This window comes from Drosophila miranda, chromosome 4 (genome assembly GCF_003369915.1).
Source record: "Drosophila miranda strain MSH22 chromosome 4, D.miranda_PacBio2.1, whole genome shotgun sequence".
Taxonomy (NCBI): Eukaryota; Metazoa; Arthropoda; class Insecta; order Diptera; family Drosophilidae; genus Drosophila; species Drosophila miranda.
This window is the reverse complement of record NC_046677.1, coordinates 16,413,112-16,429,479: the sequence shown is the minus strand read 5'-3', so window position 1 is coordinate 16,429,479 and position 16,368 is coordinate 16,413,112. Positions and strand designations below refer to the sequence as shown.

The window sequence follows — 16,368 nt, the reverse complement described above, 5'->3', positions numbered from 1 at the left end:
CTCGAAACTACAGGATCAACCAGCAATTAAATCCAACCATAAAAGATAAAAACCGAAACAAACCAAAAGCAAAACCACCTAAATGTAAGCCCACCCCACCATTAATCGTTAGCACACAGCTACTATCTGATTAGATTAGTTTATAATATTAAATTATATTCTAGATTTCTTTTGGGTTTCGACTTTTGTTTCGATTTTCGCTTATGGTTTTCTAAGTTCAAATCGATTCGAATACTACTTGTAATCGATCTTGTCACTGATCTCTGTGTAAACCCCCCTCCAAAATGCTGCTGCTGATTGTTTTCGCCCATGGGAGTAGCCAATGACCTCCTGGCGGAGACCAGCGATGAGGGCGGAGACTCCGCCTCCTCCACAGAGTTGTTTGAGGTGACGCCAGCCATCTACTACGGCGATTCGAATGTGAATTTGGGCGAACCCTTCTCGATAACCTGCATCATACCGATCACGGAGAAGATCCATTGGCTCAAGAACGGGGAGCCCATAACGCGTCACAATCTGCGGCATGGACGGGATGAGCATGCCTACACTTTGGCGGAGAGCGCCATCGAGGGTGAGTATCTCCTCCTATGCGGGGGGGCGGAAGGGAAGTCTGGACCGATCTGACCTGAACTTTCTTCGACCGACTTGAAGGTGAGAAGCACAAGATCGAGGCGCATCTGAGCGTGCGGCATGCCCTGAAGGTGCACGAGGGACGATACCAGTGCAACCATCGACATGGCAGCTACCACATGCTGCACGTGAGGGGTGCAGCATCGCCGGGCGGCGGCGAAGCCACAGAGTCTGGATACCAGACCATTGACGAACTGACGCCCAATTCGGCGGATGACATTTTCACACGGACGTGGCTGGAGCAGCAGCAAACGGGAGTGGGCGTGGGAGTGACGCCACCGCATCATCAGCAGCAGCCGGAGCAGCATCAGCACCAGCACAAGCAGCACAAGGCGCATCCGTTCTATGGGAATGCCAGCAGGGGGGATTTGACTGTGGGGCCGTATGTCCCAATGCCACCACCCACCAGCCGGTACAACGATCTGACCACACTGCCCTGGCATCCATCCTCGACGGCGACGGGTGTCCATGGCCTGGGCGGTGGCATTCATCGTGTGTACTCGGCCACGCCGCCCGACTTCCCGCCACCGCGCCTCAACATGATGGAGCACACTGTGGCGCCGCCAGAGCCACCCACCATACTGTACAATCAGACGCTGCCGCATCACCGCCAGCGTCCGCCAATCACAGCTATTGTCACTGCCACGGCCACCGATTCGAGTGCCGGCCTAGGATCCCCCCCCTCATCCACGCTCCTGTCGACGGCGCACCATCACTCGCACCACCAGCAGCAGCTGCAGCAGCAGGCGCAGCACACGTTAAATGCCTTCCAGTTGCCGCTGCCGCCGCCGGTGCCGTATCCAGCACAGAGTCCAGCAGCTCCGGTTCCAGTTCCAGCTCAAAACGAGAGATATCAGACATATGCGCCGCACTTTGTGCCACCAGTGGTGGGGGGTGGTGGTGCAGCAGCCCCAACAACAACAATCGCATCGATGGGTGGTGGTCAAATGAGGCAGCAGCCAAAGACAGTCTTGTCTGCTAAATTGGGTGAGCCACACACACACACAGACACACAAACACACAAACACACACACATACACACTAATACTTATTAAAAGTTGAACTTGTAATTTGTCCACACATTTGTTGGTGTTGTACGTTTGTTATTTGGCTTTTAAAACGCTCTCGCTCGCAAATCGTAAAATAGTACGTCATCCGCTGCAAAAACGTCGTCATTCCCCCTCCCCACCCTAAGTCTCTCTCACTCTCTCTCCTCCCACTCTCTCTCTCGCTCTCTATATAATTGTCACTTATAAAATCTGCATTGACATCAGCCAACATGCAAGGCGTATTTATATATGAGGTGAGGGCACGCTATCGAGCAAAGCCTCACCCACCTCATATATATAAAAAAGAAAACCTTGGGCCATCAGCTTACGCATCCTCTACATACTAACACCACCTCACCCCGAACCACAACCATTCTCGCTCGCTCTCTCGCTCTCATACGTTCTATCTCACTGTTCCTCCCTCCATTCCATCAACCGCTAGTCTAATTATTCGGTGTTGTTGGTTTTTATTAATCTGTTAATCGCTCGCCTAGCTGCTAGCTCTTACTCGTACACGCCCGCTCTCGTTCTCCCTCCACATCTCTCTCTCTCTCTCTGTGGTTCACATACTGTTTGCTCTCCGGCTCTCACACACACAAAACAACATCCACATCTACACCCACACCCACATCCACTTCCACACATACATATGGTAACACCTTTAAGTTTAAGCTTCAGTTTCTGTGTGTTTGCTTGAACCTTTTTCAACAATATTTTGCCTTTTGTTTTTGCCAATTTTTCGTCTTCTTTTTGACTTTATTTGCTGTCGCCCGACTAGCTATATCTATCTATCTCTCACTCTCTCTTTGTGTTTTGTATTCGGAAAGAGGATTAGGCAAGTGATTTTGTTTAACTAGATGTTGGAAACGTAGGGATAGCCATGTTTTGCGTTCCGTCTGTCTGTTCTAAATAAATTTTACATAAAAAATTTAATTTATACATACTTTTTTGGTTTTAGAAGACAATAATGTGTCAGCAGCCATTTTATACATAAAGATATACACAAATTATATAAATTAAATGACTTGTATAATGTATTTTACATCTTTACGTAGCTGCTATGTTTAAGGGTACAAAAATCGTCGACCTCCAAGGCCAGATTTCATTTGACTTTTGTTTTCCTTCTTTCGTTTCCTTCTATATCTCTTTGTCCTTATGCTTTAGTTGTTTACTTTGGTTGAACACACAAACACAGCTGGCAGGTGCACCAGCGTCGTTGTCGTTGTCGATTTCGATTTCGGTTTCAATTTGATTGGCATCCCCACTTTGAAATGACGCATCATTTTACAATTGGCAACGATTTGTGATTGGCCTTGGCTAGCTTATAGGTTATCCATCCGTTGGCCAAGATTTTCCGCCGATAAGGAACAACAGATTCAAAAAACACGCGATGTCTAGAACTGTATGACACTTGCTTGAAACTTTACTTGAAGGATTGATTGATGTTTCCCTTATTTCAGATTAGCCAACTCTACTCACTTCAATAAGCTGCTTTCAATGTTGTACTTATATTGTCTATTTTTTTAATCAATCAATCTATCTCTCTACTGATTTTCCTTCTAACATACTGCTTTTGAAAACAGCGAGTTTCCCAAACAATTATCCGATTATTCTACTGGTTTTCAGATTAAACACTGTCTTAAACTTGTAACTGCTTTTTAGATCATTTTCACTCCAGAAAAAATTTGTAATTTGCTAATTTCTAGTGCTGGAAAACCGTCAAGATTTCTCTTATTAGTCTTGCGAGTTCTCATCAATTTTAAAACAATAATCTATTTTCTTATCTTTCTTTTCTTTTGCCCACTTTCTTGGTAGAATTTCAACTAAATGTCATACGCGTTTTGTTGCTTCTTTTTCTTGTATATCGATTTATCGCTTGAAAAGTCGATGACCGATGACTCGAACTCATTGTATAGCTTAACATGTATATCGTATATCGATCCATTTATAAATCAATCAACTTTTGCTCAACTATTTTACATTGCAGCTAACTTTACCAATAAAAAACTATTAATTAAAATTATACATAAAAAAATGACAAAAAAAAACACCACAACCTATCAATCAATCAATCAACATAAGCGTAAATAATCGATAAAGTAATCTCTCGAATCTCATCTGCAGCGTAAAATCAAATTTATTTGATTTCAGACCAAGTTTCAAAATAGTATCAATAAAAATATATGCATATACTCGTACCATATGTTAAACAGAGGACCAAATAAATTCGACTTACACCCAAAATTGTATGCTCTTTTATTTCATTTGATTCCTTAGTTTTAGTTTTAGTTTTAATTACAAATTTATATTTATATTATTTCCAAACTTATTTTGCCATCTCTCTCGTTCTCTCTTTTTGTTTAGTCTTAGTGAATTGTGAATTTAGTTGCTAATTCCTTATGATTTCCATAAGCATATATCTAGTAAACAAAAAAAAAAAAACCCAAAAACCTCAAGCTCTCATCTCTCAGAACCAACCTCAGAAGTATTTCAACCTCCCAAAACAAAAAAAAAATAAATAAAACAGCCATGGCTCCACCTCTCATACTTTAAGCTCGTTCTCAATTTATTCCTATATCTATTTTATACATACAAAATAAATATATTATTAAATATGATTCTTTATGTAAACGTTATTCTTGTATCGAAAAAAACAAAAACAACCTTAGTATGCATTTATCTTTACGACGACGCCGCCGCCGCCTTATAAATATCCAACTAATTTGTGCCTTTTATGTTTGTTCTATTTTCTGACCTTCTACCATAGATACGTTGGTGCCAAATTATGACAATGTCGAGCATGAAATGAAATTTTATGATATTAGAGGGCCGCTGGTGCTCAGCTGCAATGTGAAGGCCGATTCAACGGACCCGCTTATATGGTAAGTCATCAAAATATACTACCCATCCTCCACTACCCCCCAAAAAAAAAAAAAAATGCCAACCAAGGTATGGGATGATAGTGCCCTGTGGTGGATGGAGAATGTGTGTGCCCCACATAGTTAGTAGTTATAAGAGCAATCATTTTAATACGGCACAGCTAAGCACTTTTGCTTAATTATGTTGGCCTGACTGACTAACTGACTCTCCTGGGCTGACTGCCAGCCTGTTAGCCTGACTGCCTCCCCGACTTGACTTGACTTGACTGACATAACCTGGTAACAACGTTCCGTTCTCCGTTCCATTCTGTTCTCTGTGTGGATGAGTGGTGGTTGAGGTTTTGACTGTGTAGGCCCTCGGGGTGTGGTGACTGTAAAGTGCCTTCCTGTCTGTGATTGTGACTGGTGACTGGCTGTTGGTTTGGGGCTCTGGCTCTGGCTCTGGCTCTGGTGTAATGGTAATGACACTTTTGTTCATTCCAGAACCCCTTGTCTGGGGGCCAGGGCCAAAAACTTTGCGTGCGCCACTGCCGCCGCTGCCGCCTCGCTGCGGAATTAGTCTTTGAATAATTGGCAAAACAAGCAGCACCTCAGTTTCTCAGTTAAGTTCCCACTCGAGAAGGTTCTTTCGCGTTCTATCCGATAGCCGTAGAATTCATTTAAATAAATGAGGTTTTTTCTTGCTTTCAACAAGAACTATTTAACAAAGATTAAAAGAGGCGAACTTTACCAAAAAAAAATAAAAATGAAAGCTCCCTTGGGTTTCTGCACTAAAAATGGTGCCAGTGGGAATATCGCTCAAGAGTGAAATGGTGGAGATTGGTAATTATATACATTTTAGTGGTGTAAAGTAGATTTTCGCCCAAGGGAACTGTTCGTACGTCCATTGAAATTTTATAGCATTCCCCTATTATCTATTACTAAACTAATCCCTGATCTCATTTCCCCCGCGTAGGAAAAAGAACCACACCGACGTGATGAACGTGGATGTGCTGAAGGGTCGCTTTAAGTTAATCAATGCCGAGAGGAAGTTCATCATCGACAGAGCGGAAGCGTACGACGATGGCCTCTACAGTTGTGAAATCAATGGGGTGTCCAGGGATATCAATGTGATTGGTAAGCAGAGCGATCCGGCATCGCCCGCAAATAAGACACAAAAACACTAACCGAGTAATCGTTGTACCATCCGCAGCTCGCGTTGTTGTACGAGTGCCTTCAAATACAGCCGTTGTGGAGGGCGAGAAAATGTCCGTTACCTGCTCGGTCGTGGGTAGTGCACCACAATTGTCATGGACTTTTGGTAAGACTATATTATTTGGTACTCGAAAGATCTGTACGGAGAGTTTAATTGTGCATTTTGGTTTCAGGCAATGTAACGCTAAAAAACAATACAGATCGCTTTGTACTGAAAGCGGACAACAATATTGAGAATGCTATTCTGACAATGGACAACGTTACTCTGGACGATAGAGGCGAGTACAAGTGCATTGGACGCAATGCGGCCAATGATTTCGGAAACAGCACTGTTGCCAGCGACTTTACAACTGTGCGTGTTAAGGGTAAGTCGATATATCGTATTGCCACAGGGGGGGACTACTTATTTGGCCTCAACAATCTTGTGTGATCCGTTGTCAGATTTGGTCATTGACGAATGATATAGCTAAATTTATAGAACAGAGACTAAACAAAAAAATATACATATGTATATGTACTATATAAAATAAAATAAATATGATATACAAAAATATATTAAATAAAAAATATAAAATAAAAAAAAATATATATATAAAATAAAAAATATATGCCATTAAAAATATATATTATAAAGAATATATCCCATACAAAATATATAATATAAAGAATATATAATATAAAAAATATATAATATAAAAAATATATAATATAAAAAATATATCCCATACAAAATATATAATATTATAATACTAAATTAATTAAATAGAAAATTGATTAAATATAAAATTGATTAGTTATACAACTGATTAAAGATATATACAAAAAATTAAAAAGCAAAATATTCATCAGGAAAATGATCTCTTCTGACAACGGCAGTGCATGACGATAAATAAGACCAAAATTTATATTTTTTATTAATTTCTTGGTGTTAATTTTTCAGGCAAATTTGCCGCCTTGTGGCCTTTCCTGGGCATCTGCGCTGAGGTGCTTATTCTCTGCTTGATCATTCTCATCTACGAGAAGCGACGCAACAAGAGCGAACTGGAGGAGAGTGATACTGATCCCCAAGAACAGTAAGTTTGCCAAATATCCAATCCGCCAATACAACAGCCACAACCAACACCACCACCACAAAAACAAGAAAAACAAAACAACCAGCAAAAGCGAAAGCGAAAGCAAACAACATCAACAAGAAACAACTGTCGAACACCACAACAAAAACAAAACCAACACCAAATATTATTAAACACAAACACAACAAAATGCAGCAGAAAAGGGAAAAAGAAAAGTTGAAATTTTTTAGATATACTATATACTGCAAATTAAAGACGTTGAAGCTGCAGTCAATGCAGAACAGACACAAAACAATACCCACACCACAGAATTACGGAGACACCGAAGCAACGTACTTACCATGCAACATACGGACGGAGACTGAGACGTAGACGGAGACGGAGACAGAGACAAACGGACGGCACGGGACACACGGCGGCAGCAGCTACAACAATTAGTGAAATTTTCTTAGTTAACAATTTTTTAATAATTACCCTAAAAAATAATAAACACAAAACGAAACAAAACCATAGGGGGAACACCGATAAAAGTGAATGAAGAATAATGAAAGTTAACAAACGAAGAAGTTTAGATATGGAATTATGTATATGGATAATCTTTGCTAATTTTTTGTATTATACGATGGAAAAAAACTGAAAAAGGAAGAGGAAGAGAAGAGGAATGTGAACACAAAGCCTACAGCCTAAACTGATAGATCTTTTTAATTTCTTCAATGTGTGCTAAGCGATAAGGGATATATGCCTCAGCAGTATATATTTTTTTGATGCGCCCTATAACCTCTCTGACAAACACAAACACGAAACGGAAACGGAAACACACCCACACAGAACACACAATAAACTCAAAGAAACACACACACATGCACACCCACACCCACACACATAGACACCCCAAGAGATGGACAAACAAAAACTATGTAGTTTTCTAGCTCTAAAATAATATAATTACTCGTATAATTCATCATATATATCGCCGCCGCCTTATAGTTTTCTTTTTGCTTACTTCCAATCAAACAAAAATTAAATCAAAATAAGTTTTTAAAGTATATATGTTTTTTCGCTGTGCCTGTTTCTGTTGCCCGAAAACACACACAACACACACACACACATAAAAAACTTTTCTTCTTTTTTATATCAAAGTCCAGTCCATAATATAATGATTATTATATCGTGTAAAAGAATACAAACAAAAATGTTATCAACTTTTGTTTTTAAGTACTTATTGTTTAATTGTATACATTAAAAAAAGAAAAAACCACAAATTATAAAATTTGGAGAGATACGAAACCAGATTTAATCGTTACTTATGTATATTATAAATGACTATATAAGCTTATTAATTTCTTGGCAGTAAACACACACACACACACACATGCACACAAGCACACACTTAGCTCCACGCCTTTTGCATTGATTTGGAATTATAATTAGAATTATTTGTACAAAAACAAAATCAAAACAAAACAAAAAAAGAAGAGTATTTTCCCTAAGCCCGAGTACCCCCAGTATCGCCAGTACCGCCACACCCCCTAGTTTTTGCGCACTTTACTCGTATGTTTATATTTTTTCTTCTTTAGTTGTCGCCTCTGATTTTTGTTGATTTCTCGCTGTGTATAAATTTTTGAATGACTCCGATTCTATATTGTACGAGTATATCTAGTATATCTGAACACTTGTGCTATTGTTTACCGACTATTATTATCTTATTCATTATGATTTTGTGCGTTTTGAGATTGATTTCAACTGAAATATAAAACCAGAAACAAACCAGAAAAAAATACAATTGTAAATTACAAAAAAAAAAGATTTAAAAAATAAAACAAAACAAAAACCAAACAATCTGCATTTTTAATTTTTTATTTATGTGTGTATATTTTGAATTTCCCCTTAGATACGGAGTTTTTTTTTTTTTGCATAGATGCTTGCTGTGTGAAGAGTACCGCCAATGATTGTTTTTTTTTTTTTTTTGTATCCTTCGGTATATAACGTTTTTGCACTGCTTGCTGTGGGGAGAGTACCTCTAACGATTGGATTATATGTTCCTCTATTAATTTAATTTGCATTTTGCATTGGTTATCCTTTCGCCTTTCAATTGCTTTTGATGCCACTGTGTGCGTGATTCGTCGTAGTCGATAATCATGGAAAGCTAATCAAACGTCTTCTCCATTCTTTTCTTATTTTTCCCATTAATATCCGTATAAATATAAACCGAAAATTTCCTTTGGGTAGTTGATTCAAATTCATTCTCTACTCGTAGTTTAACGAAAATTGAATTAAAAGAAAAGCTAACATAGGAGACAGCCTGCAGCTTCATTCGATCGATCAATTGGTTGACTGTACTCTGCAAATCATCATCACAACTAACCTTAAAGATCCTCGCTCCCCAATAATCAATCAAAAACCAGAAACCAAAAAAACAAAAAACAAAAACCAAAAATTGCGATCAAATTACATCTTCAACCCGCCTTGACTAACAAAAATCTGATCCAAAATGTGCCCAGCGTCGTAACTAACATCAAGAACAACCTACAACCTACAACAACAACAACTCCAACAACAACAATCACAACAATAATTTATAATAATAGTTATGATAAATATTAACCATAGCAATAGCAACAATAACAACAAAAACAACTACAAAGCAACTGCAACTGCAACCGGCAACAAGCTAGAAAACAAAAACAAAAAATAGTAGAATAATGTTTGTACTAACTAGTAACAAATTTGTATTATTTTGAATTATTATTGATTTTTTGAAGCATAGAATCTTGTATTAATTGATTGATTGATTGATTGCCGCTCTAATTCCCACTCTCTCCTTTCTAATTTTTAATCTTTAATCTATTTTTAAATCAATTCCCAAGCAACAAACCAACCACAAAGTAAAACTAATTCAATCGATTTTGCAATTTGTTTCTATTGCAGGAAAAAGAAAAGGAGAAATTATGATTAAATGTCCTAAACAGAACAGCATACAGAATAATACCAAACAAAACAAAAACAAAAAAGAAAAAAGAGTTAAAAAATGATTTAAATATTGAGCATAAACCAGTAACAGAGCATTACATAAAATTACAATACATAAAACTAGCAAAAATGATATTACAAAATGAAGGTTCAAGAACATACATTACATTACATTACATACATACATATATGGATAACAGTCAGTCACAAGAGCCTACACCCGAAAACCCCAGACATCTTTCACAATCTACTATCACCCGTTCCCTGTCCCCCCGTCCCCTCGTCCTCTACTGTCCCCAGAAACTGCAGAAACTTTTGTTTAGTAAAATTGTATTTTATTAAACTATGAAAAACCAAACAATTAATATTAAACAAACCTAAAAAGGAAACTGAAATTAATATTAAAAACGGAAAGTGATAGCAGTTAAACGAACACTAAAAAAAGAATACCATAATAGCGGGACTGTAGAAACTAACCTAAAAGAAGACAAAGGTCCCAAAATCACCACTCTCCTCACTCCACACTCCACTTCTGTCCACACCTGTTCCCCAGTCACTCTCTCCCCAATCCTGCAAGAGAACAAAGGAAATAATATTGTACATAATCTCAAAAGTTGAATGAAAAAATGGCAGAATAAGGAAAGCAAAATAAGGGAACTCTTCTGTCTCTGTACTGTACGCGAAAACCTACCAACGGCTCTCTCTCTCTCTCTCTCTCTATCTGTCTGTCTCTATATCTCTCTCTCTCTTTGAGTATCCCAGCAAGGATATTTGCTCTGACTATGATTTCTTAGGTAGCTATATTTTGAGGTTAGGTTTTACTTGGGCCACGTGGCGATCGATGCAGAAACAATAACAGCTAGAAGATGGCGCAAAATGGCGGAGAATGGCAAGTGGAAGATCAGCAGCGCAGCAGCAGAAGCAGCAGCAGCGAAAAGGAAGAAGGAAGAAGAAGAAAAAGGAACACTGTTAAATGAGAAGACGATGTTAAAAAGAACTTTGTTTATTAAACTTAGTTAATATACATATATAAATAATGAACAAAATGGAGGAAGAACTTTTTAAACAATTAAGTAGCGCGTTATGGGTATATTTTTAAAGGATTAATACCGGAAGTAGTCGACGGATGAAGAACCGAGAACATTGTATATTGCATAATTTTAGAAGAACAAAACAAAACAAAACAAAAAACAAAAACAAATATAAGAAGAAAGATGATGAAAAATCTGATGCGTACTGCCAAAACTTGTAAAGTTCAGTACTATTTGCTTAGCCTCATTTTTGGTAAACACTAAAACTAGCAAAAAACCAAAATCAAAACTCTGTTAATTCATTTCTGTTGTTGTTAATTTGGGTTGTTTTAAATATAATGTGAAGCATTCATTGTGTGAAAAAAAAAAACAAGGAAGAAAATGTGGGAAAACAACTATTACCTAAAGCGGTCTTCAAATCACATCTCTTAAGCTCGTAATCATAACTAACATACATATACATATACACATAATATAAACATAATATAAACTCTAAAATTAGTTTACGTTTCTGTATGTCCTTAATTCGTGTACGTTCTTTTTTTTTTGGGTTGTTTCTTTTTTCGTTGAGATCATTTTTCGCCGCCACCAAAGCTTTAAATACTTACATAGTAAACTGTGTTCTCAGTAAAAAAAAAAACCCAAAAACAAGAAAATATAAGAAAAATGATGGGAAGTTAATAAAATGAATGAAAATTATGTTAAACGACACACAAAAGATGTGAGTACGAGATTTGTATAGTAAACTAAATAAACATAATAAACCGAAAGAAACACCCCTGGAAAAAGTTCTTGTTATACATATATATAGTATATAAATCACGTGTGTGTGTGGCATGTTCGATTACCTAGATTAAACTATATACAAATACGATAAAAATACGGAAATAGAAGTAGCAGCAGCAGGAGAAAATAAATGAAAGAAAGTGAATGATTTGGGGGTCAATAAATAGCCTAGAAAGAGGAGACTTTTTGGAAAACCGTCGATAGAAAATTCTCGTGCATAAGTTTTTTATTCATGTACAATTGTTGTACAGTTTTTGTGGCTTATTTGTGTATAACAAACTATTAGTGACAAAAGAACAACTACTACTTACTACTAAACTATCATAATATATTGATCTACATATATTTGTGTATGTATGTACATTAAAACGGGGAGCACTTATGATCCTGCTATCCTACTATCCTTTCAATGTTTCACAGCAAACATACTGGTCTTTTCATTTCAATTGGTTTTCTAATACACCTCATTTGGACACACACACACACACACACACACATGAACTGAAACAAAGTAAACCCCACAAGAAGAACAACAACAGCTACGATACCTATTTACTGCTATATTGTATGACGTAATGTTACCCACAACACCATAGCAAAAATACATACACGTACTACCAAAAAAAGAAGCATAAACCCAACCAAAATCGAACTTCGAAACACTCGTCAACTATTGCCTATATACATACTACTAACAGAACAAAAGCAAAGCAAAACAAAAAAGAGGGAAACTATACACTACTTATATATACACTTATTATATACAAACAACGACATACGCAATATTGTATGTCTGTTTTTGTACAGTAAAACAAACGATAACAACAACAAACGATATAACAAGAACTAAGCCTGACAAACAACACATCAATCGTGTATCCTAAACAACTCCTCCCTCAGATCAGATACTCTAAAGACCTCCTCATTTCTCTGTCTTTTCAAAATGATTTCCTTCCTTCAGTTTTCTTTTTTCTTGCGATATTTTGTAGTCCCCAAAAAAACCCACAAATGCAGAACTTCTTGGCACACACTTTTCGACTGTCACGCTATAAAAGAAATTGAAATTAAACCTCAGATCAAGTTCTAGTTAAGTTATAATAATAGCAGCAACAAATGCAAGAACGGGAAGACAACCTTATATATTATATATATATGAAATATATGCATAAATAATATTAATAATTGCAAGTAATTTTAATTAGTCGCATAAGCCAAATGTTGGACGGGGAAAAATTCGCCGAAACCGAAACTAAACAAAAGTTAAAACTAAGCGAAAAACTTAGGCAAGGAAACACACGCATCTGTTTTCTCTCCGAAGGCAAACAAAATTAGTTGAATCGAAAATAGACATGCTAAATCCGATGATATCTAGTGAAACAAATTTTATATATTTTTTTTTTTTTGAGATTTTATTTTATTTAAGCTTAGTTGGTATTTGTTTTACAAAAAAATATTGATTTTTTGAGTATTTCCATTGGGATATAGATGCCTTGGATTAGTGCGGGATGAGGGGATGAGCTTTGAAGCTTTCGTTACAACTGTCTCGGTATCGGTATCGGTAGCGGTCTGACTATACTTACAGTGCGTTTCGAAGCTATTACAACTGATAGTATACAACAACAACAAAATAAAGATATAAAGATATATATAGTGTATGAAAAATCTCAGTTATCCGACACTTGTTAAGGCATTTAAAAACTACGTAGTTATGTCGAAGCTTCAACTCACCTACAGTTTCGGAGCGCACTGTATGGCTGGCCAGAGAAAAGTCAAGAAAACCTTTCTCCACGATCCACACTTGGCAAGTCACACATTTTGTAGGAATTCCAATTCTAGGATAAGTTTCAGACAGATGTTAATGGGGAATCCCCAGCCAGCCAGGCTGCAGGTTCTCTTCCACCCGAAAAACCAACCCGGTTCCAACCTTACTTTATGTTCCTCAAAGACCCAGCAGAATAGTGTAAAAAATGAGAAAGACGAAACAAAAAAAAAACAGTAGGAAACAAGAAAAATTGCCTTAGGGTTTCAGTAGAAGTATACCTACCATAAATGAAGAAAAAGAATAATGAAAGTGTTTAACTTTTATATATAATTTCCCTAATCGGCTGCGAACAAAACGTGTGACTTTGCCTTATAGGGGGGGATAGATATGACATCAGCGAAATAGTCTAGAAACCAGTTAAAACTACGGGTAAACACTGTGAATCATACAACACGACAACAAAAACAACTGAAAGACAGTAAAAAGTATTCTATAATCCAAAACACACACACACACACGCGCACACACACGGGTAGATAGAAATAAATGGAATCTTTTTGGGGAAAAAAACTAATGAAGGAAGTAAATCAATTAAGTGCCATTCTCAACGACTAAATAATGTCCCCAAAAATCATCCCAAGGAAAATTCCATTTACTTCTGACTGCTTTTGTTGTGTAAAATGTCTTCAACAGAACAGGCTAATCGATGATATATGATATATATATGTATGATTTTTAGCAATTTATATATATAAATTACGATATATACATATGCATAGATAATGAGAATTACGGGAAACCAAAACTACAACTAAAACCGAAGAAAACAAACCAATCACAAACAAGTCAACAGGGCACAGCGCTTCTTAACTATATTATTGATTTCGAAAAGCAGAAGAACTTTTTCTAAAACCGAAACCAAAAAGCAAAACAAAACAAACAAACAAACCAAGTGAAAAGTGAAAAAACCAACGCTAATCTTAACTATAACTAACTTTTTAAACTAATATTGAAATTGAACCCAACAAAGTGTTCATTAAACTAAAAGAAACCAAACAAAAGATGGCATATACGATACGAGTATATATGTATTATGTATGTACTCAAAGTTATACATTAAATAAAACACAACAATTTTGTATGGCTATGGCAAAAGCAAAGAAAAAAACCCCCAAAAAAAGAAAAAGAGCAGAAAATGGTGAAGAAGAAACCCAACAATTTAGTTAAGTAATTTATGATAATGTAAAGAGTTTATTGAATAAATTGAGAAATAAACCCCGAAAGGGAAAAAACCAAACTTGAAGGAAAACTTTCATCAAATTTCTAACGAACTTTACGAATTTCCATGAAAGTAAGAAATGAACAACTCCTGAGCTATCCGTACTCTACTCTACCGAAACTTCTCTACAACATAAACATGATACAATACATTACTACATATATAATATAATGGATGAGAAGATTGCATAGGCATACACTTGTTTTTAGCACTAAACGAAACGAAATCCTTTTGCGTTACTTTTGTTTAACAAATACTAATTAAAGAAATTAAATTAATATACATACAAAACATACTACTATATACATACATACTATATATACATACATTACATATATATACATGCATACATATATATGTATATACATAAATAGAGTTTTTAGATCGAAAGGCGAATGAAAGAAATCCCGAAAACCGAAAACCGAAACACGCAAAATCTCGTCTCATCTCATGGATGTGCTACACTAAATTAGTAACTAAAACTAAACTAAAAAACTAAAACTAAACTATTGTTAAACCATAACACACACACACACACACATACATTAACTAAAAAATTAACAAAATGCAAGCAGAGTATAAGCTAAATCAAAGTTGGAGAAGAGGAGCCGGGCCGCAGGCAGTTAGAACTCGAGAAGTCCCCGAAAAATGCAGATAGAAGAGGATTATGATGATGATGATGGTGATGGTGATGATGAGGCAGCAGAGAAATGCAATCCACACGATCGTTAGTGCAGCATAATAAACAACAATTGTATTATATCTAAGCCCGACAAAAAAAAAGCAAACATTAAAAAACAAAAGTTAAACGTAAAACAACCCGAACAACAAATGTTAATTACAACCAAGCGCTAAACAAATAAATAGAACGATGAAAACGAGATGGCGGCTATTTATTAAAGTGATTTATAGGGCAGAGTTGAAAGCCGACTTTCAGCTAATATAGATTATAAATAAATAAATTAAAACCGAAAAAAAAAAACACAAAACATATTTTAAAAGCAAGCGCTTAAATTGTACATTTTTACAAGGCAACTGTACATTAAGCGCCCACGGCATTAAGGAAAACCCAAAAACAAAAAACGAGTTGAAAAGCACATCAAACAAATAAAAAGTAAAAATACAAAAATTAAAAAAAAAAAAACAAAGAGAGCAACCCCCCAAGTGTGCGGCTAAGGGAGAGCCCTTAACCACACACCTAGGACGTTGCCTAGCCAGAACGGAAATGAGTTTATTAAATATATACATTTAAAAATTCATAAACAAAACAAAAACCAAAAACAAAAAAAAAACCAAGAAAAACCAAAACCAAAATTCGTTGCATAATATTTAAAACGAAGGTAGTATTAAACTCGATTGCCTAATTCTAATATTAAAACAGAGAAAAAAAGAAAACTATAAAAACATTAACATTAACAGTAATAATAATAATGAAAACAAGAACAACAACAAAAAATGTTATTATACTTATTATACCGATTAAAATGAAAACAAAAGCAGAAAACAACAACAAAAAATGAAACAAATTAAAATAAAAATTTTATTTAGATTAAATCATTGCTCTTTCGCTGATAACTCCTGTCTATAGAAAGGTAGGTTCAACGGTGGGATTCTCTATGTATTTTACGATGGTCCCAGCATCGAGTAAAAATATATTCCCTATTAACTGGGTATTTAGTTTACTAGTGAAGACAGATGAGTAACGCCCATACTAG

General features: G+C 36.2%; 1 protein-coding gene across 4 annotated transcripts in view; it reads left to right on the top strand.

Annotated features, from left to right (window-relative positions):
• LOC108162368 overlaps positions 1–13,607 on the top strand; it is a 37,164-nt gene extending 23,557 nt beyond the window's left edge. For 2 of the 4 annotated variants that reach the window (XM_033392646.1, XM_033392647.1), the window contains exons 3-10: positions 320–571; positions 652–1,617; positions 4,447–4,561; positions 5,514–5,674; positions 5,751–5,858; positions 5,926–6,117; positions 6,693–6,825; positions 9,083–9,134. In XM_033392646.1, the coding sequence (XP_033248537.1) occupies positions 320–571; positions 652–1,617; positions 4,447–4,561; positions 5,514–5,674; positions 5,751–5,858; positions 5,926–6,117; positions 6,693–6,825; positions 9,083–9,119 (1,964 nt within the window). In that variant the 3' untranslated portion in view covers positions 9,120–9,134. The other 2 variants (XM_033392648.1, XM_033392649.1) reach the window with 2 other exon arrangements.
• The last annotated feature ends 2,761 nt before the right edge of the window (positions 13,608–16,368 follow it).